Source organism: Aphidius gifuensis, linkage group LG4 (assembly GCF_014905175.1).
Source record: "Aphidius gifuensis isolate YNYX2018 linkage group LG4, ASM1490517v1, whole genome shotgun sequence".
Taxonomy (NCBI): domain Eukaryota; kingdom Metazoa; phylum Arthropoda; class Insecta; order Hymenoptera; family Braconidae; genus Aphidius; species Aphidius gifuensis.
Genome location: NC_057791.1, coordinates 546,337 through 573,009, shown reverse-complemented (window position 1 = coordinate 573,009; position 26,673 = coordinate 546,337). Strand labels below are relative to the sequence as shown.

The 26,673-nt window shown below is 25.5% G+C and overlaps 9 protein-coding genes and 5 non-coding genes across 16 annotated transcripts; 3 read left to right on the top strand and 11 right to left on the bottom strand.

Moving 5' to 3' along the window:
- Window positions 1-530: 530 nt before the first annotated feature.
- LOC122854216 (probable tyrosyl-DNA phosphodiesterase) lies at window positions 531-3,290 on the bottom strand. The gene is made up of 3 exons (XM_044154676.1): window positions 3,183-3,290; window positions 2,864-2,962; window positions 531-2,776 (listed from the first exon to the last, which is right to left on the bottom strand). The coding sequence occupies exons 1-3, from the start codon at window positions 3,199-3,201 to the stop codon at window positions 531-533; spliced, it is 2,364 nt and encodes a 787-aa protein (XP_044010611.1). The 5' UTR covers window positions 3,202-3,290.
- A 385-nt stretch (window positions 3,291-3,675) lies between these two features.
- On the top strand, window positions 3,676-5,611 carry LOC122854214 (charged multivesicular body protein 7). The gene is made up of 4 exons (XM_044154674.1): window positions 3,676-4,245; window positions 4,333-5,107; window positions 5,182-5,371; window positions 5,438-5,611. The coding sequence occupies exons 1-4, from the start codon at window positions 3,968-3,970 to the stop codon at window positions 5,497-5,499; spliced, it is 1,305 nt and encodes a 434-aa protein (XP_044010609.1). The 5' UTR covers window positions 3,676-3,967; the 3' UTR covers window positions 5,500-5,611.
- Window positions 5,612-5,668: 57 nt separating this feature from the next.
- On the bottom strand, window positions 5,669-9,049 carry LOC122854210 (modular serine protease-like). The gene is made up of 8 exons (XM_044154671.1): window positions 8,950-9,049; window positions 8,506-8,575; window positions 8,045-8,437; window positions 7,529-7,974; window positions 7,232-7,453; window positions 6,385-6,695; window positions 5,990-6,314; window positions 5,669-5,922 (listed from the first exon to the last, which is right to left on the bottom strand). The coding sequence occupies exons 1-8, from the start codon at window positions 8,981-8,983 to the stop codon at window positions 5,669-5,671; spliced, it is 2,055 nt and encodes a 684-aa protein (XP_044010606.1). The 5' UTR covers window positions 8,984-9,049.
- Window positions 9,050-9,275: 226 nt separating this feature from the next.
- On the bottom strand, window positions 9,276-11,006 carry LOC122854212 (tRNA pseudouridine synthase A). The gene is made up of 4 exons (XM_044154673.1): window positions 10,795-11,006; window positions 10,321-10,713; window positions 9,916-10,258; window positions 9,276-9,840 (listed from the first exon to the last, which is right to left on the bottom strand). The coding sequence occupies exons 1-4, from the start codon at window positions 10,847-10,849 to the stop codon at window positions 9,297-9,299; spliced, it is 1,335 nt and encodes a 444-aa protein (XP_044010608.1). The 5' UTR covers window positions 10,850-11,006; the 3' UTR covers window positions 9,276-9,296.
- Window positions 11,007-11,092: 86 nt separating this feature from the next.
- LOC122854215 (probable 39S ribosomal protein L45, mitochondrial) lies at window positions 11,093-12,661 on the top strand. Its single transcript, XM_044154675.1, has 6 exons — window positions 11,093-11,284; window positions 11,366-11,677; window positions 11,763-11,914; window positions 11,989-12,037; window positions 12,112-12,261; window positions 12,358-12,661. Exons 1-6 carry the CDS (start codon window positions 11,234-11,236, stop codon window positions 12,646-12,648), a joined length of 1,005 nt encoding a protein of 334 aa, XP_044010610.1. The 5' UTR covers window positions 11,093-11,233; the 3' UTR covers window positions 12,649-12,661.
- Window positions 12,662-12,706: 45 nt separating this feature from the next.
- LOC122854211 (DNA primase large subunit-like) lies at window positions 12,707-14,920 on the bottom strand. The gene is made up of 6 exons (XM_044154672.1): window positions 14,717-14,920; window positions 14,192-14,637; window positions 13,902-14,126; window positions 13,650-13,829; window positions 13,196-13,571; window positions 12,707-13,119 (listed from the first exon to the last, which is right to left on the bottom strand). The coding sequence occupies exons 1-6, from the start codon at window positions 14,718-14,720 to the stop codon at window positions 12,896-12,898; spliced, it is 1,455 nt and encodes a 484-aa protein (XP_044010607.1). The 5' UTR covers window positions 14,721-14,920; the 3' UTR covers window positions 12,707-12,895.
- A 214-nt stretch (window positions 14,921-15,134) lies between these two features.
- Window positions 15,135-26,340, top strand: LOC122854207 (colorectal mutant cancer protein). 3 transcript variants are annotated; one of them, XM_044154666.1, is made up of 8 exons: window positions 15,135-15,787; window positions 16,908-17,137; window positions 17,345-17,481; window positions 23,201-23,462; window positions 23,569-23,726; window positions 23,791-25,253; window positions 25,315-25,417; window positions 26,146-26,340. In XM_044154666.1, exons 1-8 carry the CDS (start codon window positions 15,678-15,680, stop codon window positions 26,254-26,256), a joined length of 2,574 nt encoding a protein of 857 aa, XP_044010601.1. In that variant the 5' UTR covers window positions 15,135-15,677; the 3' UTR covers window positions 26,257-26,340. The 3 variants fall into 3 exon arrangements, with proteins under 3 accessions (XP_044010601.1, XP_044010603.1, XP_044010602.1); XM_044154668.1 differs by lacking the exons at window positions 15,135-15,787; window positions 16,908-17,137; window positions 17,345-17,481 and adding exons at window positions 20,428-20,929; window positions 21,413-21,909; XM_044154667.1 differs by lacking the exons at window positions 15,135-15,787; window positions 16,908-17,137; window positions 17,345-17,481 and adding exons at window positions 20,428-20,929; window positions 21,186-21,909.
- On the bottom strand, window positions 19,402-19,473 carry Trnan-guu. Its single transcript has one exon. It is a non-coding gene; the product is annotated as a tRNA-Asn (tRNA).
- On the bottom strand, window positions 19,684-19,755 carry Trnan-guu. Its single transcript has one exon. It is a non-coding gene; the product is annotated as a tRNA-Asn (tRNA).
- On the bottom strand, window positions 19,937-20,008 carry Trnan-guu. Its single transcript has one exon. It is a non-coding gene; the product is annotated as a tRNA-Asn (tRNA).
- On the bottom strand, window positions 20,191-20,262 carry Trnan-guu. The gene has a single exon. It is a non-coding gene; the product is annotated as a tRNA-Asn (tRNA).
- Trnan-guu lies at window positions 20,478-20,549 on the bottom strand. Its single transcript has one exon. It is a non-coding gene; the product is annotated as a tRNA-Asn (tRNA).
- Window positions 22,228-22,785, bottom strand: LOC122854208. Its single transcript, XM_044154669.1, has 2 exons — window positions 22,650-22,785; window positions 22,228-22,565 (listed from the first exon to the last, which is right to left on the bottom strand). The coding sequence occupies exons 1-2, from the start codon at window positions 22,756-22,758 to the stop codon at window positions 22,333-22,335; spliced, it is 342 nt and encodes a 113-aa protein (XP_044010604.1). The 5' UTR covers window positions 22,759-22,785; the 3' UTR covers window positions 22,228-22,332.
- Window positions 25,475-25,768, bottom strand: LOC122854209 (protein brawnin). The gene has a single exon (XM_044154670.1). The coding sequence runs from the start codon at window positions 25,657-25,659 to the stop codon at window positions 25,477-25,479; it is 183 nt and encodes a 60-aa protein (XP_044010605.1). The 5' UTR covers window positions 25,660-25,768; the 3' UTR covers window positions 25,475-25,476.
- Window positions 26,341-26,673: the final 333 nt, after the last annotated feature.

Sequence of the window (26,673 nt, the reverse complement as noted above, 5' to 3'; positions counted from 1 at the left end):
ACTTGCAACTGGAGTTTTATCAGGTGGCATTGTAACTAAACTTTTTTGTGTAAGTTACATGTGTGTGCCTTTTGTTGGAGTCCTTTTTTTTATTTTTTTATAAATTAATTTATCATTAATTCTATTTTTTTTTAATGATATAAAATTAATCAAAAGCATTTTAAATATTATTTTAATATACAAAACTACCTGGTCCTGAAATAAACACCAAAATATAACAAAAAAAAATTAAGACAAATTTAATTTTTATACAAATAATCAAAAACACAACTCTTTTTTTAAATTATTTAATTATTTATTATCAAAATATAAATATTTTTCGTGCATTTTCATATTAAAAATACATTAAAATATATTAAAAATATCATTGATAAAAAGACTGAAAAAAAGTAAGCAATTTACTAATAAACTGGATTATTTTCAAATCATTATCAAAATGATGGATCCATATAAAAAAAAATCAAGACGAAAAAAAAAAAAACTAATCAGTCAAAAAATAATCATTTTAACAATTAAATATTTTTTTTTTTTTACTTATTTAACATATCAGTAACAAATACGTCTTCGTTAAAATCATGATCTGTAAGTGGTACATCATATGGTATTGGAAATGCTCGTACATCTGATGAATCATTATTTTTAATTGGAAATGTTGTTTGTCCAGTAACAAATTTTGGAAAAAATACAATACCAGCTTCATAACTCAATATAATATTTGCATTAGTACCATAACCCCATGCAGCTCTACTAAGATTTGCACTTGTTATTGCTATCCATGGTACTTTTGTACCATCTGGTGATATTCTTGTGTATGATTTAACATGTGGCATTGCTCTTGTACGACATTTATCATCTGATTTCCATTTACGTAAATTACTAAGAAGCCACATTTGTTTTTTAAATAAAATTTTTGGATATGTAAGACAACAACATCTGTGTCTAACATCAAATGATTTTTTATAATCCCATTCTGCTGGATAAATAAATTCAAATCTTGGTGCTGTTTGTATACTTTTATCAGTACTTTCAGCAAGTAATGATACAAAATTTGGACCAATCCAGCTACCATAATTTTCTCCTAAATTTCCAATGCTTGAACTTTGTCCAACAATTGACCATTTAGCACCATCTTTTGGTAATTCAGCATGTTGTGATAATAATTTTGATAATTTTTGTACTCCCCATTTTGTTTTATTATCATCTTTATGACTACCTGGTACTGAACCAACAAAAAATACATTAATTGCTGCAAAATTAAGTTTTTTCAATAATTCTAACCATTCTTTAAGACAATCACGTTTATATGCTTTAATATATTCTAAAAAATCTCTTTTAAAACCAGTACGTGATTCACCTAATTGTGAATCAGCACCATCTGTTAAATATGGTAAATGTGGTGATATCCATATGGCTTGTGTTCTATTTTGCCAATCATCTAAATAAAGATTTGCTGTTGATATTATTATTCTTGCACCATTTTCATATTGTAAAATTGATATTTTACTATGATGACAACCATATTTTGTTGTTGTTTTATGAATAAAAACTTTTGTATTACTATCAAGTGGTATATCATCTATTCTTTCTTCACAAATAATTGTACAGTCAACTGGTTGCATTGCTAATAAATATTGGATATGTAACCAACCAACATGTACTATATAACTAATATGTAAACTTTTGACAATTTTACCTAAACTAATGTCAAGTATTTCTGGAAATGTTATGGAATATGGTTGATCCCATGTTTTTGGCTCGTCAACGACAGTAGATAAAAATACATTATATGGTGCTGACATAATATATTTAATATCAAATTCACCTGGTGGTTTTATAACACATCCTGCACCTTGATCATTTAATTTTTTAATTAATGTTTTACGTTCTTTAATATATTGTTGTTGTGTTCTTTTAACACGTGGTCTTTCTGCTGTTGTTGTTGTTGTTGTTGTTGTTGTTGATGATGTTGATGCTTGTGAATTATCATGAGAAGATGTTGATTGTTGAGATGATTTTTTTGTACCAGAATCTTGTTGATAATTTAATTTTTTTTTATACAATTGTTGATCTGTATTATTTTGACGTGATGTGGCTGTTAATGATGATGGTTGTAAATTATTTTGATTTATAGATCTTGATGGTTGAAGTGATTGAGAAACTGGTAAATTATTACCACAAGAATTTTTTGAATTAAAAGTCTTTTTTTGTTCATCATAATTATTTTGTTTGTATAAATTTTTTGGTTGACAAGCTGATGATGTTTTTTTATGTGTACGTAAACCATTTGCTTGATAATTGTTTAATTTTATTGATTGTAAATCGTCATATTGTTTAGAATTCATTTGAAGTAGTTCTCTAACTGATGGTGATTTTTGAGCATTATAATTTTGTACACGAGAACTTGTTGATGGTTGTTGATATTTATCTTGTTGAAGTTGTTGCCTGACTGAATTATTTGAAGATTGTACATCTTGTCTTGATCTTTTGGCACTTGATTCATATTTATTTTTTGATTCTTGAACACTTTTTGGATTTGGTAAACGTTTTTTTGATGTTTTATTTTTTTTCTTGTCGTCTGAATCATCCTCTGAATCATCCAGAGTCAAATCAATACACACTACTGATGGTGATGATGATGAAGAATCTCGTTCTTTTCTTAATATTTTCTGAAGTTTTTTTATTTGGGATGTAACAATTGTATAGCCCCATGGAAATTCAACATCTGGAGGTAAAACTGGATTTTCAACATCCAACTGTCCTTCTAATACATCCTCCACTGAAAAAAACAACCATTAATTCATTATTAATTTGTTTGTTAATTAATTTAAATGTTATTTATTTAACAACATATTTTTATACTCACAATGAGGATGTGAAAAATTAGACAAATGACTTTCAATTCCTATGTAACAATGTTCTTTTTTTTGACAAAGAGGTTTGTGCCTAATTATTTGACCTCTACCTGCAACAATAACAACATACATTATTGTTGATAATTATTTAAATATTAAAAAACAATTTAATTTGTCAACAAAAGAGAAAAAAAAAAAAAAAGCAGCACAATGACCACTGGTTCAGTATACTATTTTATTTTTTGTTGGTTTTTTTTTTATACCACATTCTTTAATTAAATTAATAAAAAAATAAATAACAGGGTTAATATTTTATAATTTTTAACATACGTTGATTTATTGAATCCATGTTTAATTAATTTTGCACTGGATAAAGCCAAAAAAAAATATAAAATTTTTAGAAGCTATGCGTTACAATTAACTGCGTCGAACTGCGTCTATGCTTTGCAACAACAGTTTTTCATTTGTCTTTTATTTTATTTTTTTTTTTTTGATACACTTTGATTCATCATGTTAATAAAAAAAAAAAAAAAAAAACAAAAAACGATTTTATTTATTGATATTTTAGAATTTTAATATTTTCAGGTTTTTATTTTTTACAGGATTTATTAATTATTTAAAATTTATCGTAAGATTAACAATAGTGATATTTTTTTTTTTTTTTAAATTTATTAAATATTTATACAGATAATTAATATATTTTTTAATATATATATATATATATATAGTGTCGAGAAAAAAAGAAATTCAAATGCTCCTGCCGTTCGCTGCTGCCACCTGGTATATAAAAAATTGTACTATGAAAAAATAATAATAATAATAATTAAAAATGACGACGTAAATAAAAACATGATGATAATAATTAAATAATGACAGAGTACTGAGTACATAGTCTGTTATTTCATGCACACACGAAAATAAATAAATATCATTTAAAAAACAATAAAATACAGTAAAAATTTGTTGATTAATAATTGAGTGTCCAACAAATTTAGACTAGTCATCTTGAGAAAATTTTTTAAAACATTAACAAAAACAAGCAAGGTTAAAGTTTTTGAGAGATAAAATTCATCATCATCAATAAATATATAAATAAATATATATAAAAAAAAAAAATGGCAAGTATAAATGACAATTTGCCAATGCCAAAAGAATTAATGCCTGAAGCTTGGTTTATTGATGAACGAATGAATTCAATGTTTGCTGAATTTCGTAATCGTTCAGTAAATCCACAAGATTGGGATTCAAAATGTAAATTTTGGGAAGGTATTATAACATCTTGGTTGAGTTATAAAAAACAATGTACATTTGATATCATTCAATTGTCAACAACATTTAAAAGAAAAGGAAGAACTCCACTTTGTTTATCAACAGTTGTTGAAGAACTTTACAAGTATGTTGTGTTATGTTATTTATTTATTGCTATTATTATTTGTATTAATTTAATTTAACAATTTATATAATATATTTGTGTTTTTAGAAAAGGAGAAATAACAAGTGAACAAGAATTTTTAAATGATAATACAAGTTGGACATCTTGGGCAATAAATACAATGGTTAAAAAACCAGTTGTATGGTCATTTTTTAAAATGAAAGATTATTTATTACCACAAAAAACAATAACATCATCAGAAACAAAATACATTCATTTTAAAACACTTCAAGAAATTTCTGATTTAATATTAAATTTATCTGTTGATAAAGATTTAATTCTTTCAGTTGCACAAATAACTAAAAAATGTTGTGATAAATATAATAATAAAAATATAACTGAAGAAAATATTAGAATGGCATTATTGTGGTTGTCAAAGCTTAAAAAAGGTCCAATTATTCAGCCAAATATGGAAAAACATGATTTATTATTAAAGGTATCATCAACACGTGTTGATAATTTAACAGAAGGTGATGAGAGTTTATTTAAATTGAAGGAAAGTGAAAGGTTACTTCTTGAAAAAATTGAAAAATTAGAAATTGAAAAGAATGACTTGTTGATTAAGGCTAAATTGTCAATGGACAATGGTCTCAAAGAAATTGCCAAGACTCATCTGAGAAAAAAACGTGAATTTGATAAAAGAATTGAGAGACAAGCTGCAACACTTCAAAATCTTCAAACTTTAATATCAAATATTCATGATGCACACTCGAATACTGATGTTCTTGCTGCATACAAAAGGGGATCTGATTTATTAAAAGGCTTTGAAAAATCAGGTCTCAATGAATTTAATGCTCGTGATGCAATTGATGACATGACTGAGGTAATATTTTATTTTTATATATAATTTGTTTATTGTTTTTTTAATGATGTTTTTATTGTTGTTTGTTTATTCAGGCTGTCAATGAATATCGTGAGATTCAATCGGTATTATCAGAAACAATTAAAGCAAATGATTCTGATTCTGAACTTGAACAAGAACTTGAAGATATTCTTAATTCAAGTGTTAAAGATACATCATTACCAGCTGTTCCTGATACAAGTCTACCAGATTTAGAAAAAGAACTTGAAGCTTTAAATATGAAAGGTAATTCAATCATCAATTTTAATTTATATTAATATATATATTAATATTATTTATTTTTCATTACAGGTGTTAATTTTGTAGATAAAAATACTCCAAAAAAAATTGAAAAAACAACAAATTTTTTTTAGAGTGAGCTAATAATTTATTTTTCTCTATCTAAAATTTTAATAACACAATTTATGATTTTTATATGTAAAAAATAAATATGAAAAATAAATTATTAATGTTTTTATTTTTAAATTTCTATGAGGATTTTTTGTTCAAGAACAATTTGACAAATAATATTTCTTATATTTATCATTTACGTTGATGATAATTTCTTTGACATTCTGGATAGTATTTGTCATTTTTAAGTTTAAAAATAACATCTTGAATCCAATCAATATGACTTGATACTTCTGTGTATAATGCATGACGATAACTATCACAAATTCTACTACCAAATGACATTTGTAAACCAACACCAACACTGACAATTCCACGAAGATAAGACAATCCTTGAAGTTCAAATACAAGACCACCTCCACTGTCTCCATCACATACAGATGATCCTAACAAGACAAAAAACAAAATCCAATTAAAACCATTAAATTAACTCATTTAAATAAAGCAAATTACCATTTGTATAGCCAGCACAAAATTTATCAAGTGTTAAAAATTTTAAATATTCATCAGTACTATTTGTGCATTGATTTGATGGTACAACTGGTACATGAATTTTTTGTATAATAAAACTTGATGATCCTTGAGCTGTTCTACCAAAACCAGCAACAAGTCCAATACCTCCAATTTCAATAGCTTTATGTTTAAATATTGTGTCTAAACAAATTGGCACCAAAAATAATGTAAAAAGAAATGATTTATCAACTTGTAAAATTGCAATATCAGATTGATAATTTCCTACACTTCCAGTGTATGCACATTCAACATAAATTTTATTAATCTATAATCAACAAAAAAATTAATATATGAAAATAGCTATCAATTAATCTATCAATAAATATTAAACTAACTTTTCTTTTTTGAACGTAGTTATAATCATGAAGTGGTGAATCATAATCACGATATGTATTTCCAGCAGCAACATAAATATTTGATGGATTTTTAACCTGATGATTATTATCTTCATAAACACAATGTGCAGCTGTTATTAATAAATTTTCGGTAATTATTGTTGCACCACAAATAAATTCTTTTTCAATTTGATTATCATCATTTTTTTTAGCCTCATATAGAGTTGCATGCCAAGGAATTTCAGTAATATTTGGAAAACTTCCATTGACAATTAGAGTTGGTGCAATTAAACGATTTGTTCGGCCACAATCTAAAACACATTTTTTTTTATTATTCATTAAAATAAAACAAAATACATAGACATGATTTTTATTAATCCTTTAATTTTTTTTTTTTAACATTTATTTACTTAAAATATACATGAAATTGTTGTAGTTGAAAATTTATTATTCTACATGAATACTATCATTGTTTAATACTTTTAAATTAAAAAAAATAAAATTAATTAATTAAATTAAAGGATTAATAAATTTTTCAATAATTAAATTTTGTTTTTTTTTTTTTTTTTGTTACACATAAATAACAATTATTATTTATGATTAATCATCAAAAATTTTACTCGATAATTAACTTTTACAATGAATTGATTTTAGGCATAATTTTATTTATATTTTTTTGTTTAATTAACTGCATCAATTGATGGTTTATCAATGACATTGGAATATTTATTAACAGCAAATTTATTAGCACTGAGTAATTCTAATATTTTTGGTAAATTATAATAGTCCATGTCATTGTTATTATCAATGGTAATTGTTGCATAAATATTGACAACAACAACATCACCTGGAACACAACGTATTGGTTCTGGTTGCCATTTTCCTTTTGAATTGCATTTGACATGTCTTCCTTGTAGACCAATTGTTGTTGTGTCTTGACGATAACTTGTGTGACATGATAAATCTGCCATTGTACCAGGAAGAACAGGATTATCACAAGATGTCCAGCTACCATTTATTGCACAATTTGATTTTGTTGATGCTGAGCTCAATGCTTTACATCGAATTTCTAAAAAATACCAAGGTAAACAAAATGATTTAATTTTTATAATTTTAATAAATTTATTAATATGTATAATGTTACCTAAACATTCGGGAATTGATGACCATTTTCCTTTGAGATCACAGTATACATCATTTGAGCCATTTATTTTAAAACCTTCATCACAACTGTAATTTAATTTTGATCCAGGTGCCATTGATGTACCTTGTAAATCATCACCTGTTAAATTTTCACAATTATATTCTGTTTTACATGTGTGATGACTCCATTTTCCATGTTTTGGTTGTTCTGGAGCTATACATGGTCTCAGTGGTGATGATGATGATGATGTTGTTCTTGTTGTTGTCGTAGAAGTTGTAAATTTATTTGATGTTGGTTTTCTTCCTGGTGGTGTTGGAGTAGGTCGATTACCAGCACAATGACGTGTATCTTCATCAGAACCATCAGCACAATTTCTTACTCCATTACATTTTAAATCACCATCTATACATGCACCATAAGAGCATTTAAATGAAAATCCTTCACATCTAAAATAACAAGGTTTCAAAAATATGTAAAATTTAATGATAAATGATTTTATAAATTTAATTAACTTACTGTACTGCTTGACAACTAGTCTCTGTTTCATCAGATCTATCACTACAATCTGGTGAACCATCACAAAGATTAGTTTCATCAATACACTGTCCATTTGCACATGTAAATTGATTTGTTTTACATGTTGATTGTTTTGATGATTTTTTATTAGTATCATTACAAAGTAATAGTGTTTCATCACTACCATCAGCACAATCATTAATTTCATTACATATTTTATCACCATCAACACAAGCACCATATGAACATCTAAATGCATATTTTGGACAATCAATTTCTGGCTTTAAACATTCACCTTTTGTCTCATCACTTCTATCAGAACAATCAATTTTTCCATCACACAATGATTCACTTTTTATGCAATCACCATTGTCACAACGATATTCATTAATCCTACATCAAATAAATAATAATTTATATCTTTAAAATTTATTTTAAAAAAAAAAAATATCAATTTTTACCTGCAATTTCTTTGAGGAAATCTGTCGGGAAATTCAAAAGCTGATGACTCAATGATACTCCATATCAAAACTAAAATTATTTAATGAAAAAAAATAAAAAAGATAATAATAAGCTCAAGTCAAGGTCAAAGACTTTATCCAACACTCCAGCCATTTTATTACACCTGAACCGGTTTACAAGAATTTTTCTGACTAAAAATAAGTTTATTCATTTATCAAATTAATTTAACAAACCAAATGAAATCATTTTGATTTTATTTTTATTTTTTACAATCAAATGATCTTTAAACTTTGGATAATTTATTTTGCAATATATTTGACCTCATCAATGATCAATCAACATGTTTACGTGTTAATAATACTCAAAAACATTTTAAAAATTGAAAAAAGAAAAAAATAGTAAATTTCTAATTGAGATTTTATTTTTTAATTTTATTCACTCACCAATATTTGTTGATATATTAAGTATTTTTTTCATTGTTAAAATAATTATGAGCTTTATTAAAAATACTGTAAAGAACTGGTTTCTTTGACAGTCAATTGGATACTGATAAAATAACACATCGAGATGATATTTTTATTGACGAAAAAAAAGGATAAAAAGCATCAATTTCATCATATCGATGCGACGTGATTTGCATTAAATATGCATTGGGCTTTTCCCATTGAACACAAATAATTCGAGGAAGTGTCAAATAATTAAAATAAAGATAAATAGTTTTTTTTTTTATTTAAAAAAACAATTTATTAATTGTTTGTTAATTATAATATTTAAAAAAAAAAAATCTTGATTAATTAATTGCTGATTCTTTATCATCATCAACAACATCATCATTGTCATTGTCATCTTCATCTTCTTCTTTTTTATTTTCTTTATCTTCTCTTGGTCCAAATGTATGATGAGCTAAATCACCAAGCCAAAGTAACATTGATCTATCATTGACCTCAGTATCTTCAATGTGTTTTGATATATATTCCATATGAAATTTTTGTATTTGTTCATCAAGTTCACTCCATTCAAGAATTTCATGTAGTCCATCTGTGCCATATCTTCTATTATAATTATCATAATGTACATGATTTAATACTAATCCTAAACTTGGTGCAATTGGTACATCCATTTTATTTTCAGCTTCAAAAAATGCATCCATTGCTTCAATTTGAATGATATTTCTCACAACACCAATTGCAACTGCAACCATTTTTCTTATTTGATGTAACATAAAACTTTGTCCTTTTATTAAAAGTGTTGCATATTCAATACCATTTGATACATGAGTATCTTTTAAATGAAATTTCATGATAAAACGTTGTGCTCTTGGATCATAAGGTCGTCTTTAAAATTAAAATTAAAAAAATAAATAAATATTATTTAAAGCTATTATATATTTAATCAATAAAAATACTTACACTCTTGCTGTAAAATTATGAAAATTATGTGTTCCTTCATAAACTTTTAAAACCTCATTAACTTTATCAATAATTTCTGGTGTTATACGATATTCTGTAAATGGTTTACCATCAATAAATTCAAGTTGTTTAATACGTTTTTCAATTTCTTCATCTGACCATTTTTCATTATTAACAAGTTCTGAATCATCTGGTGCAAATGAAAATGTTGGAAGTGTATATGTATATGTACGTGCATTACATTGTGATTTACAATTAAAACCTTTTGTTACACGTTTTAAACCAAATACACGTATTTCTTTTGGTAAATGTTCATTGATCATATCAACTGATGCATGTTCAGCTAAAAAAATATATTAATTTTTATTATGTACAATGATAAATAAATTATTATTTAATAATTACCTAATTTAACTGAACAAACTTGACGTGTTGCTGATACACCTTTATCTGTTCTAGCAGCTCTTTGAAAATTAGCATTTTGAATTGTTTCAAATGCATCATCATCAATTAGCTTTGCCTTAAATAATGCACCAATTAAGTCTTCTTCAATTGTTCTAACATGTGGATTTCTTTGCATACCATAATAATCCTTACCAAGATAACCCATCATTAATGCAAAATTACGTTTTCTAATACGTTCAATTTTTTGTTTTTTTATTTCATCAACAACAATTTTATCAACAGCATCATTATTGTCATCTGGACATGGTCTTTTAAGTGTATCTTCATTATTTATGGTAACACTTGGTTCTACTACAGTTGTTGTTGACATTTTTCTAATTTCTTGATACTTGTCTGTAAATAAATTTATATTACTAATTAATACATTTAATTTAATATTTAAGGGTTAATGGTTTTTTTATTTATTTAACTTACAAAACGAGGGAATTATGTTGCATACACGAAACTTATTTCCAATGGAACGTAGCATTGATAGAATATTATTATTAATTTATTATTGTTGTTGATATTTCATTAATTATTATTTATCACTTTATTTATTAGATAAAGAACCATGTGCTGTTGAGTTAATAAAGTAACATAGATAATACAACAATCATCTGATGATCTATCATCATCATGATTATCATCTAGCTTTAGGCTGAGTTTACAACGATAATCATCAACAAAAATAAAGCTTGATGAAAATTTGTCTTGAATTAAACCTGAACAACATGGTTGTCATTAACAACAATTAATATTTTTTTTTTTTTTTTTGATAAACAATCCAGTAAATATTGTTTTTAATTATAAATAATTAGTGTTATTATTGTTTAAATATAAATAATAAATTTTTTATATATTAAAAGATAAAATGTCATGTCATGCATTGACTGGAATAAAAAATCTCACGAGATTAACACAGGTTAGGATTAAATTTTATTAATTTATTATTATTATTTTTGCTTGTTTATAAATAAATAAATAATTAATATTTTTTATTTAGGGATACTTTTTGTCAATTGGTAATATTAAAAATTCATCATTAATTTTACAAACAAGATATCGTCATCATTGGAATCCAAAATGGAAAAAATTAAGAGCAGAAAAAGTAATTAAAATTAAATTGCCAGATTATGAAAATGACGATAATGAGGATATGTCTGAAGAAAGAGTTCGTGCTAAATTAAAAGAACATGGATTACAACCATCAAGACCATGGATGGAAAAACAAATATTTATTAGTTGTACTGGTGCTGTTTTTGAGCCATATGTACCACCAGAAGGTGATGGAAAATACTCAACTCTATCAACATCGGTATGAAATTTAAACACAAGCTAATTATTAATTATTATTATTAAATTTTGTAATTTAATTATTGTATTATTTTTTTTACAACTAGGGTGCTAAACAACGAGCTGAATTAATGGCAAAAAAAGGAAAATCATATTGGTCAACAAAAAAAATTAAACGTTTTGAGGAAGATTTTAGTTTTAGTGATTTTGAAGAACAAGCACAAGAAATTTATATTAAAACTCATGAAGTTGTTGCGGCGTAAGTTTATTATATAAATTATTTTTAATTAATATATTAATTAATTAATTTTTTTATGCTATTATTGTTTGTAGAAAAGATAAAGAAGCATTAAGATTATTGGTAACAGAAAGAGCTTATCCAGTAAGTAAATAAAATATCTTGAAATATTTTAAATTTGCTAAATAAATAATGGTTTTATTATTTTATAAAATTAGGAAGTATTACACAATGTCATGGATAAAACATTGAGATGGAAATTTTTAGAATCACTACAGCTTCCACGTACTGTTCATGTACGTTGTACTGATGTCATCACAAAGGACAATGTTTTTGCTCAAATAACTGTTCGTTTTCATACTCAACAGGTAAAATTAAAATTAAAAAAAATATTATAAGCTATTAATATGTCATTTATCCAAGTTAAATAATAATTTTAATAATTGTATTATTTATTATTCAAGACACTAGCTGTGTATGACAGATTTGGTAGACTAATGCATGGAAGTGAAATACTAAAAAAAGATGTTCTTGAGTATGTTGTGTTTGAAAAACACTTGGCTAACATGTATGGATCATGGAGAATTCATGCTAAAATAATACCACCATGGGCACCACCAAGAGATTATGGATTAAGAACATATATTGAAAAACCAAAAGAAACACTTGTTGGTTTTGAGCCAGAACCAGCAAGTGATGTTGCTGTTCCATCAACAAGTGATTCAACATCTACATCTCAAACAGCTACTGTTTAATTCAATTTTTTTTTTTTTTTTATAAATCAATGATTTAGATAAAATATAAAACAACTTGATTGAAAATTAAATATTTATTTTTTGTTGTCCAGCATCATTTAAACAAGTAACATTTTAATATTTAATAAGAATAATAATACAAGTACTGAAACTGAATATTTTAATTTTAATCAAATTATCAGTATCATAATGATGCTATAATTTAAAGGATAATTACTTCAGGTTCAGTCTTTGATTCAGCCTCTAATTACAACTTTTTAGATGATTCATGTGTTGATGTTGATGTTGATGTTGATGATGATGGTTCTGGTGGTGGTGATGGACCATTTCTTTCTTCTATGCTAAGTTTAACATAATTGACTGGATATTTCATTGGAGGTGGTTCTTTACAATTATATTTTGCAGCAAAATACTTTGAACAAGCTACAGAATAATCCCCATTTGCTGCACATTTTTTAATTGTATTGATTTCTAAAGAAAATAAAATAAAATCAATAACTATCATCAATTATCATCAAGTAAATAAAATTAAAAAATGACAACTTACTTTTTTCTGGTATATTTTCTTTCTTCATTTTTAGATGTAAATCTTCAATGTCACCAACAAATGAACAACCGTTACCGTCATGAAAGTTATTTGGATCTTGACATATAAATTTACAAGCTCGTGGTGGATAAGGTACCATTTTTCCAACTAATCCATAAGTATGCTTAATGTTGTACACATATTCACTAGTGAATTTTTTATCTTCTATTTTTTTAGTAAACTCATTTCGTAAATAAAAATCTACATTTTCCTTTGACATTCCTATATTTTTCAAAAAAGTAGTCAACTGAAGTCTATGGAAATATGACAAGTGATGATTTTTACGTAATTTTTCATGGATTTTTAACATACAAGGTGGAAATAAATTAATGGCAATCTGCAAAAAAAAAAAAAAAAATACAACAATAATATCAATATTATTAATAATAAAAATAATAACAATTAAAATATATACCTCATCAATATTTGAATTACTAAGACTACAACACATATTTTCAGCTGTATCTGTTGGCTTGAAGAGTGCTAATTGAGCATCAATATTAGGAAGATCACCAAAATTTATTTTAACAACTTCAATGACCTTTCTTACTGTTTCGCTTTTAGCTTCTTCAGATTCAACAAAAGCAAGTGAGTCCTGAATGAATAAAATAATAATTTAATGAATCTTGTTAATTTTAGATAATTAGCTTAATATTTTTTTACTTACTGCCCAGTGTACTATTAGAATATCACTGTAATATGGATAAAGTTCACAACGAAGAAGTGGTGCTGATAGTAAAGCAATATCACCACGATGTAGAACTAATCTTTGTCTGACCAAGTGTCTGACATATGTTCTTGGTACCTCGAAAAAAAAAGTTGTGTCACATAAATTTTCACCATAAAATTCCGATCCTTTAAGCCATAATAGTTGAGCTTCTGTTTGACAAAGCTAAAATAAAAATATAATCATTTAATATACATGAAAATGAAAAGTAATGTAATTTTTTTACTTACAATTTCATATGGCAATTTATTAATGTGTACAAAATTATAAACACCCCTATCATCAAGTGATAATGCTCGTAATTTAAACAAGAGTAATTCTCCTTCATACCACCATTGTACAATAAGATCATTATCAGTTGTACACATGGCCCAGCTTAAAAAGAAGAATGACATGTAATCTTTTTTACGATCATTCATAATATCATCCACGAGGTGTCCTTTGCTTTGAAGTAATCTTAAAAACGTAGAATCACCAGTTGATTTTAATAACTGAATCAAATATGATAATTGTTCTTCCAGTTTTAATTCATTTTTATCAATTTTCATTTGATGTATCATGTGAAGAAGTTTTAGTCTTTCAATTGCTATATCAATACAATCTGCATATCCAGTTTCTCCTGATAATCTGAATTGATAAAGCTGAAGGTCTATTGGAAGTTGTGATTTTTTTTTTTCTTTATTAAAAGCAAAAATTTAATTTAATGTTATTATTTATTAATTAATTAATTTTTTTATTAATATATTTTTACTTACCCATTGTTAATTGATTGACAAAACAAGATTCTATTCTTTAAAAATATAATTGAACGAAAACAGTTGAACACTGTTATATTGTTTCAGTTTGATAAAAAAAAAAAAAAATACGTTAAGGTCTTTCCTTCAAAGCAAACAGAGGCAAAGTGCCGGCTCACATGTTTACAAATTTTTTCTTGAGAAAAAATAAAAATAATAAAGAGAGAAAACAAGAGAAAGAGAGTTTTTTACAGTCATTTGTTTTCATCTTGTTCACTTTTGTTGTTATTAGTTGTTATGGTTACAAAAGCACAAGATCGTACCGTCATCTCTTGTTCGCAATAAAAATCTACAAGCTAAGCTTTATAATTAAATCAAAAGAGGTCTCTAGTTTTCATGTCTCTCTTTGGATTCCAAGTTTATTTTTATTTTTTTTTTCAGACAAAATTTTTTTTTCTCTCCCTTCGCGTGCATACAAAGCAGTGATGATAATAATAATCGATAAGTTGTTTTTTTTTTTTTGAAATTAGAATTGTCATTAAAGGGTTATTAAATACACTTGTGAGGTTAGATTAGTAAATTTATAATTTTTACATTTTTATATGTTGTTTATTTTGATAATTAATGATCGAAAAAAGTCAATGAAAATACGTGAATTAAAACATATTTTTCGGCTAACAATAATAAAGTTAAAATAGTGTTTATGTAAACAATATAATTTAAAAAATATATAACCATAAAAAAGTATAATTTTGTTTGTTTATAATATTAATTAATAAAAACATGATCAAGTGCAGTGTTTTAATACAAAAAAATAATATATAATGATAAAAAAATTAGTTAAAAAAATATTTAAATATTATTATTACTATGAAGAGTAATGATAATAATAATAAAAAAAAATATGTGTAATGTTAATGATATTATAAATAAATCAGCATTTTAAATAGCTGATTATGTGTGATAATAAAAAAATGTGATAATGTCACAGATTGGTGATGCTGAGAGTGAAGCAGGCTCAATTTGCGACGAGGAGAGAGTTAAAAAGCTCTTTCAAGCCTGCGATAGTGATGGTGATGGTTTTATTGACAGGTATTTATTATTAATAATAATAATACAATAATTATTTATTTATTTATTTTTATAGGCATAATATAGGTATACACCAAGTAGAAATTTAAAAAAAAAAAAAAAACCAGTGTAAGCATTTTATTTGTAGAGAAATATCAGACAAATTTAGCATCTGGTTTTTGTATTTATTATTATCATTTTTTTTTTTTTTTTAACTTTAAAAAGGGCTGGTTCTTGTCACTGTATCAACAAAAAAAAAAAAAAAAAGAAATGTGGCATGTCTTTCAGTTTTATTTACTCCAACAATTGTTTTATTTTTAGTTTTTTTTTTTTTGGTTTTTTATTGTTGCTAGAAAATATAGGAGATGGATTAAGAGTAAAGGCATGCTGGGAGATTTACCTTTACATAAGGGATGACTTGCCCCAAAATAAAAAAGAGGGTGAAATTATTTTAATGGCCAATGAGTCACTGGTTTTTTTTTCTTTTTTTCAAACCCCTATATTTTTTTTTTTCTGCAATATGTAAGATATAACAGAAAAAAAAAAATGGATATTCATAATTCTTGACTGTCTGAGCTTTAATTATTAAAAGATAAAAATAAAACAATTAGCTAATTTTTGATAAATGAAAATAATGTAATTTTAAAAAAATTTCTAATGAAAAAATAACATTTTTAAATGGTAAATTTAGATGGACAAGTAACGTCATTCTGACGTTGATTACGTCGTGATAAATTAATCTCGTCAGCCAATTTAAATTTAAACAAATAAATAAATGAATATCCATAATCAACATTATCATTTTCTTCTTCATCTGTCTGTACTCTAAATATTATAATTTATCGTTAAAAAATTTACATTTATATAAATACATTGATGATATAAAAGAAATAAATATATATCGTTAAATAATTTTTTAAGGGTTGTTAAAATCAACTCACATACAAAATATAATTACATGTTATTAAATTTAATGATATACTTAAAAAAATATATATTTATTTTCTTATTATAAATGAATGAAAAGAAATTAATTATAATTTTATATTTACATATCAATTTATGATTACTGATGATTTTTTAAATATTAATTTAAAATTATAATTAATATATATTTTTTTTTTCATGATTTTTCTTTTAGTCAAGATCTTTTGACAGTATGTCGTGAATTAAATCTTGAAAATTCAGTTGAAGAATTAATGAGAGAACTTGGTGCTGATGAGTCTGGTCGTATATCTTATCAAGAATTTCTAAGACGACGTTTAGCACTACGTCCAGAAATTGAAGCATTGAGAGCTGGAAAAAATAGAAGTAGTTCACAAAATACACATACACCTGAATATTTACCAACTAGCAGTGATAACAGTCTCGGTAAATAATAAATTTTATTTATTTTATCATTATGAAGAAAGGATGAAGAGGAAAAAAAATTGTCAGACTTATTTCCTGTTTATTTTTCTTCTTCTTCTTCTTTCCTTCAACAAGATCAACTCAATTTCCACACTTTAATTTAAATATTGGTATTTTTTATTTCTTGTATATATACTGTTGAAAGAATTTTAAAATATATATTATTAGGAACAGTATCAGGACGACATGAAAGTTGGGAGTTTGATAGTGGAGCTCGAGATCTATCACCTGAACCACATACACTTCAAAAACTTGTTGAAGCTGCTGCTGGAGGAACTGGAAATATGCTTGATCTTGCAAACAAGGTAGTCAATTTAATATTTTATTAAATAATAATAATTTTTTAAAAATTATTTAAACCGGATGTCAAGCATCAAAAGTTACTCAAAAAAAAATTTAAATAGATAATAATTTAACATTTTTAATCACTTCCTGAAATAATATTTCGTCGCTTGATAATTTTAACTCTCTGATGTTTTTAACTCGCTCCATAAATTTCAAGTTCATAAAAAAAATTTTTTTTTTTTTTCAAATTTTATCCTTGAAGAATAATTTTTCTAAAAAAAAAAAAATATAATTAATTTATTATTTTTATTTTCTATTCTATTTTTAGTCTAATTTAAAGTACCATTTTTTATTTAAATTAAAAAGTCTTGAAAAAAAAAAAAAGGGAAAAACATTCAACTTAAAAACTCGTTACATTTAAAATATAAAAAATTTTTTATTATTTTCACTTTATTCAGACACACTGCTAGTGTAAAAATTTCAGCATTTATTTTATTTTGAAAAGTAAGTTTAGCATATTATAGTCCAGACGTATATTCTACCCAATGTCATGTTACTTGAAGCTTAAATACAAATTTTACCTCAGCTTTAATTTAAAAAACATTTATGTCATTCAAAAATTTATTTGTTCGAGCATCAAAAGTCATACAAAGACTTGTAATTTATATTTTTATTTTTAATATAAAAAGTATTGATAAATCCATCCAACTTGAATTGTCTAAATATATTTATATTTTATATATTTATTCAATTGAGCTTTTGTGGTGTGTATATCGCGGTTGCGCTTTCAAGTTCATATACATAGATTGACTGGCTTTTTCCAGTTGGCTAGATGTTTCTTCAATGTAACGTCAATTTAATCAGTCTATCATTGAACGTCATATTGTGCACAACCCTTATTCACATTCTATCATAATATCATTCGTTTACTTAAACATTCATTTTTAAATTTAAACAAAAAAAAAAAACTCTTTTCTCTTTGCTTTTTTTTTTAAATTAATTCATAAACCATTTGTTTATTTAATTTTCTTCTTTTTTTTTATTTTTATTTCGAATTGTGGTTATCATTTTAACATTGTTTTTAATTAATATATAAAATGAGGTGTTGAGTGAGTCTATTTATGAAAAAAAAAAAAAACACAAGCTACTATTTCGAATATAATATTATTTTTAAATGATGATAGAAATTTTTAAAATATTTTTCTATCAAAATGTGATTCGAAATTACCTTGGAAAATAAATCCTTTTTTTCTTTGGGGAAATCTTTTTTATTCATGCTAATATAACCAGTATATTTTTATTTATTTATTTTTTTTTTTTCAACTCAAGGGATTCAAGTTGTCTTGAAAAATAAAAAAAATTATATAACTTCAATTTGTATTAAAGTTTCAGCATGAGTTGAATTTTTAACAGAAAAAAATCTGTATTATAAAAATTTATTTCTAACAACGTGATATTTCTCTTTTTTTAAATAATTTAAAATTGAAATTTATTTTTATTATAAATATTAAATTTAATGATAGAATAAATTTTCGAAAAAAAGAAATAATAAATATATATATGGGCGTTAACCAGAGTAAACAAATTGCAATATATAATAACAAATTTTTAGATAAAAAATTATTTGATTGGGAAATTGAAATCAGGTGCGATATTTTAAATTGAATTTATATTTTAATTAAGTTTTATTGAATTGTGTGGCCTCGTGTCGGTCACACGTCAGACTGATGGCGCCAACCAGCTGGTTTTCTTTTTTTTACTTTGTTATTTTCAACCCTCCAATATTTATTCAATCAAAATAATAAATTACTTAATTAAATTATGCTCTAAGCAAATAAATTACTTGACATATATCCGAGTCAATTGAATAGCAAATAAAAATAGAAAGAGTGTTTATAAAAAAAAATTTCTTTTTGTTTTTCGATAAAAAAAAATAAACTCGCTCCCGGGTGGGTTCGAACCACCAACCTTTCGGTTAACAGCCGAACGCGCTGCCATTGCGCCACGAGAGCACTGTCTGTTTTGGTGTCGAAATTAAATCTACTTGGATGCGACTTGATATTTTGATGACAATAATAGAAAATAGATAGCATTTTTTTTAATTATTATCTATTATTTTTTTATTTTAAGTTGATATTTTTCGTTATTTTGTTTTGAAAAGTTTAGGAGTGGCTTAAATAAAAAAAAATCGTATAATTTGTAGAATTTTTGGCAAAAAAAATCGCTCCCGGGTGGGTTCGAACCACCAACCTTTCGGTTAACAGCCGAACGCGCTGCCATTGCGCCACGAAAGCGTTTCATATTTTTTGGGCCCATTATTTCTGGTTTTATGATTTTTTTTTTAACAAAAGAGCAATAAATTTGCTGCAAAAAAAAAAATTTAATTAATTTAAAATTTTATAGTTTTATTTCAATTATGTTGAATTGTAAAAAAAAATTCAAAACTTACAAGCTGAAGCATTAAACAAAAAAAAACGCTCCCGGGTGGGTTCGAACCACCAACCTTTCGGTTAACAGCCGAACGCGCTGCCATTGCGCCACGAAAGCGCTTCATATTTTTTGGGCCCATTATTTTTGGTTTTATGATTTTTTTTTAACAAAAGAGCAATAGATTTGTTGCAAAAAAAAAAATTTAATTAATTTGAAATTTTATAGTTTTATTTCAATTATGTTGAATTGTAAAAAAAAATTCAAAAACTTACAAGCTGGAGCATTTAAAAAAAAAAAAACGCTCCCGGGTGGGTTCGAACCACCAACCTTTCGGTTAACAGCCGAACGCGCTGCCATTGCGCCACGAAAGCATTTCTTGATTTTGGGGCCCATTATTTATTCTGTTAAACATAAGTCCCATTATTGTGACGTAAAAAAATTGAAAAAAAAAAGATGTACATAATTTTTTCTAAAAAAAGTTATCAGCGAGGTCAATGAGATTAACTGTACTTTTTATTTAAAAAAAATATTGATAACTGACTCATTTTTTATCTAACACCTTGTAAATTACGGCAAAAAATTAAGCCGCTCCCGGGTGGGTTCGAACCACCAACCTTTCGGTTAACAGCCGAACGCGCTGCCATTGCGCCACGAGAGCCGGTCTTGATGCTCACAGAAAAAAAAAAACAGCCACTAGAAGAAATTTTTTAATCTACATTTTAACCACCACTTTAATATATTCAAATAAAAATTCTCATCATCTTCTTAACATTTTACTTGCAGACAATCTTCTTTTCGTAATTAGCTAATTAATTTGCCGGTATCATTGAAAATAATTATAATCATCAGGTGTTATGAAACTACCATACTCTATAATTTATCCACTCAATTTTTATCAATACAAAATTAACTTTACTATCGTTGGCTAAAAAAAAAATAAAAAACAATTTAATTAAGTTGGTTAATTAATTCAAAGCACGAGCAACTTGATACGTGCTGGGGTGTCAGGTACAAGTTTATTTTAACAATTTGTCAAAGGTAATAGCTGTTGTTGTATTTATTTATTTATTTTTTTTCCTAACAATAAACAAACAAAAAAATAAAGCAATATAATTTAAAAGCTCTATTTTGTATTTATCTAGTTTATGATTTTTTTAATTAAAAAACATTTTTAATCAATAATTAAATTAATCAAATATAATTTTTTTTTCTTGTTAAATATATATAAATAATAATAATAAAAAAAATTATCATACTGTGAATATATATATTTTCGAAATATATCTGTTTCCAGTTGAATAATAAAACTCACTGGGTGGTTGGTAAATTTATATACAACCAACAACTTGATGGCGTCAGTGTTATCTGGGTCGTCTGCCCTCAAGACGCCTCTTTTAATTTACTCACAAACTTTCCCAATAATAAAACAACAATTCTATCACATTAAAATACTACCCCTATATTTATCATTAAATTCATTGAAAACTTAATCATCTGTTACTTTTGTTGTGTTGTCAACAGAATATTGATAATATTTATAACAGATAAAACAATGTCAAACTGTTTACTATCTAATTGATAAAAAACAACAACTAGAACAACAACAAATAAATAAATAAAATATGAAAGTGAATTTTTAAATTGTATTAAGTGTAAAAATTAATTTGATGAATAAAAAAATAATGAATGGCTCAGTTGAGTCATTGGAATGTTATGTTGATGAATTTTATCATCAGCATGATAATCATTATCATCAAGAACTATCAAACTTGCCAAGAATTCATTCAAATTTATTTTCAAATAATAATTTAAGAGATTTAACAACAAAAGATGTTTTAGATAATAAAAAAATTGATCTTGTTTATGTGAATTGTGGTGGTGGTGTTGGTGGTATTGATGGTCAAGATGATGATTGTAAAAGTATTGATAAAAAAAAAATAAGAACTTGGCTGTGTTGTAAATCAGATAAAAATAATGATCGTGTTGTTCCATGTCAAGTTGAAGCTGCTGGACAAAATGTGAGTTTCTTGTAATAATTTTAATTTAAAAAAAAAACATTCTATATCACTTTTCAAATTAATTATTCATCATTTTCTCTATATACGAGATAATTTTCTACACTATATGAGACATTTTATTCCTACATCGTTACATTTTAATCTATAAAATTATTATCCGTAATTAAATTATAGAAAATGTCTTGGAATATTTAAATATTCTTAAGTGACATTTCTACCGTCTTCACTGACGATATCTAATTATCTTTTAGCTACATTTTTTTTTTTATTATCCGTGAATAATTTAGCTAGAGTAATAATTTTAAAAAATAATTAAACATTTTAATTAACAATTTTTTTTTTATTTATTTAATTACAAATAAAGTATTAATTTTTTAAAAATAATTTCACAAAGATCTTGTTTTTTTTTTTTCGATTGAAAATTTAAATTTTTCGTCCACAAATTGGAACAGGTGCAGTTCCACAAGTACCAGCATTACAACGAGGTTTAGCCATTACACATGGTCTATTATCTGGACACTCTGGTGCATCGTCACAATTTTTACCTGGTAAATGAATATATTCATCTTGTTCTTCTGCTGATACTGTTGTTGTTGTTATTGTTGCAATTATCAGCATTACCATCAATGTCACAATGACTATCTTCATCTTGAAATCTAATTAATATTTCAATTATAAATAAATTATAAAAATTATATTTTATATATACTTGAATTATGATTGTGTGTCAATATAAATACCTGAAATTTTTTCTCGATTAATAATCTTGGTCTTGACTCGTTGATAAATCCAACAGAAATAATTTATTTTTGCTCTCACTAATGTATTTGTATGTTTTTTTCTGACCATCAAAATCTTCCCCACTTGGTTGCTAATTTCAATATTTATGTTCGATAAATGATATTGTTATTTGTCTTATGTGTTTTTTATTTTATTCTAAATATATAATTTATATATTGCTTGTTATTATTTTTTTTTTCTTTACATTTAATTGGAGATAAAATTTAAAATTCAAGGAGACACATACACATCTTGAAATGACAAAATAAAAAATATATTTTATTTATTTTTCAAATAATAATTGCGTAATTTGTGTGAAGAAAAAAAAATCTATAATAATATACTTTAAATTTATTCAACAAATTTGTCTAATGAAATTTTTTAATTAGTTGAAAATATTACATATTACATAACATTATAATTTGTATGAAAAAATAATTTAAAAAAAAAAATAGATATTAAAGCTTGAAAAATAAATAATTATTTTTCTTGTTATTTATTTTTTTAACAGCTTCATGCTGCTGCACTTTCATCATTGAGAACTGAAGTAGCTGAACTAAATTCACGTTTAGTATCAGCAACACGAGCTAAAGAATCAGCTGAAGCAGCACTGATAAGAGCTGAAAATCAAGCAGTAAAAGCTGAGCAAAGGGCTGAACAACAAACAGCAAGACATGAAGAACGACTGACTGAACTTCACTCTGTAATTGCTGAACTCAGTAGACAACTAGAAAGACACAGAGCAACTGTCATTACCGAGGAAGATGAGTCAGGTACATTTCAATCTTGAAAATAATATATATATTTTTTTTTTTCATCTTTTATATACAAGTCTCTCTTTTTTATATTTTATATTTTTTCTCATTTTAAAATAAAAAGAAATAGAAACTAGTCGTGATGCTGAAGGATCAATAACAAATCCAGTTGAAGATAGTGAAACTGGAGATATACCTGGTGATGGTGATAGAACAATTGGTGATGATGATGATGATGATGATTCAAGTTGTTGTGATGACATTGAAACCAGACCACTTGAGGTAAATTAAATTTTAAATAAATTTAAATAAAATTTTAATATTTTAAATGTTAAATTTTTAACAGAGTGAAAGACAACTTGATAGTCCAGCAGCACTACCAACACCAGAACCAACAAATCAAGCAGTATCATGTCAAAGTGTTGCTGTTGCAACATTACAAGAAGAAGTTAATGCCCTGAGAGCTGAATTAACAAATCTTCATGGACAATTGGCACAATTTCGTGGTCATGGAGGACAAAATAGTCATGTTGGACAAAATACCAGTAGTGATTCACCACGTCGTGATCATAGACGTGGTAATATTAGTTCACCAGAACCGCTAACAGCACCATGTTCACCATTATTACCACCATTACAAACACCACCATCAAAAAATATATTTCGTGATGATGGACCAATATTAAAAATGGCTGAACGTGTTAAGCTACGTAGAACAGATGAACGTCATATAACTGGTCCAGATATAACAAATTTTGGTGTATGTTCAACAATGGTTGCTGAACATTTAGTATCAGATCTTCTTGAACAATCAAATATACAAGAATTAAATGGTTCTGAACAACAATTTGAAATTGAAACTGAAAGATTAAATAGTAAATTAGAACATTCAAGAGCAAATAATGCTGTACTTGCATTGACATTACATGAAAGTAAAGCACAATGTGATAAATTAAGTTTACTTGTTGGTAAATATGAATCAAATTCAACAGCATTAAAACTTGCATTGTCATATTGTGATAGTTCAATTGAAGCATATGATGTATTAGTTGCATTATTAGAAACAGAAATAGCATTATCAAATGATAAAAATAGTGTTACAATTGATAATCGTAAAACAGCTGAAAGTGTTGCTCATCATGTATTAAAACGTTTTGATAATGATGATAATAATTATTGTGATAAATTTGAAAATTCATGGAATGATTCAATAATATTATCTGATGATTCAAATATCATGTGGACAATTGATGATGAACAAAAACTACGTAGATATATTAATAAATTTAAAAATAATAAAGCATTAATAAGATCAACTGCTGTTGAATTTGAAACACATCATGTTGAGCCATTAAATTCAAAAAATTCAATATCACTTGCTGAAGCAAGAAAGCTAGATCTTGAAACAGCTGTATTAATGCAAGAATTAATGGCAATGAGAGAAGATAAAGCTGAATTACGTGCACGTGTATTTTTATTAGAAAAAGAACGTTCAACAATTGAGCTTAAATTAAATTCACGTGATTCACAAATAAATGCTCAACATACAGCAATACAACATCTTCAAGGACAATTAAATGATACAGAAGCTATGTTAAGTATGACAAATAATAATAAAGATCGTACATTAACAAGTGATAATGAAAATGTTGGTATTGAAAATGAACTTATTGAGGCACTTGGAAGAGAAGCTAGATTAAAAGAACGTTTACAAGAATTAGTTACAACACTTGATATTGTAACTAGAAATTCAGAACTTCGTCATCAACAAGCTGCTGAACTTGTTAATGAACTTAAAATGGCCAATGGGTAATTTATTTATTTATAATTAATTGTCAATTATTTATTTATTTATTTTTTTTTGTTTCAGGGCACTTGTGCAAACACTAGAAAAATCTAAAAAAAAATATCAATCTAGACTTAAAAAATTGGAACAACAAATGTTAGGAATGATTGAAAGAAATGCAGCTCAGGTAAATTTAAAACAATATTTTTTTATTTAAACAAAATTACTAATTATAAATAATTTTTTTTATTTTACATTTTCAAGTGTTGTTTGTAGTTTTAGTCGTTTTTGAAATTCAATTTCAACAAGTTCATTTAAATCATCAAGTGGTTTAAAAAACACATGAACTAATTGTGATCCACTAAACATTGTTATTGTTGTTGCCATGATAAATCTCAAGTATTGACCAGTTGACATACCAGCTGGCATGATTACTCCAAATTAAAAAATAACACTTTATTTGATTGAATTAGCTTTGTTATTATTTAACAGTGTTATTATCAGATAAATTTTTTAATTTTTCTTCAACTAATTCTTCAATTTTTTTTGCTTTATATGTTTTGTAAAAGTTAACCTCTCCAACTTGCAATTTGATCATGAAAAATTCAATACCAGCACCAAGAACAAAAAACAATGGTAAAAATCTATAAACACCAAATGTTTTTTTTCCAGGCCACTTTTTTAATATTCTTTTCAATATTACACTTGTCATTACAAGACTTTTTTCTTTAATAATCACAATTTAACTTTATGTACTTGCAAAATGTGTAATTTTATTTTTTAACATTCGGCCATGTTTATTTGGCCATCAATTTATTGCGCAGGTCATTTTTTTTTTTCTTTCTAAATTAATAACAACAATAGTATACTAATGTAAATTTAAATTGATGCAATTTATTTGTCTTTTTTTTTCAGGTAAAAATGTTGAAACAAAAAATAGCAATGCTTGAAGATGAAGCTGCAAGTTACAGAGGATGTCTTCCACTTCAATCACAAAGTTCTGGAGCTTCTGAAACATCATTATGACACTCATCTGATCGTGAAGACTCTTTGGGATAAATTTTTCATTTTTTTATAATATTACATATAGATTTAAAAAAAAAAATATTTGCCTACTAAATATATTGATAGGAGTTTATGTATTTTTGTACTCGACTCGATAAACCAAAAAAACAAAAAGAAATAATAATTTTAAAATAACAAACAATATTTGTCAGTTTGTTTTTTAAATTTAAAAAAAATGTGAACCTCGCAGATTCATGTTTTACATAAAACATAATATTGTGGAAATTATTTATTTGATAATAAAAAAAAAAAAAATTATATATATTAAATGAAATGATAATGATGTTTTTATAAATACATTCATTTAGATTTTTTTTTTTTATCAGTGTTATGTACATACATGATGTATATTGTGAGACAAAAAAAAAAGAGCAAAGA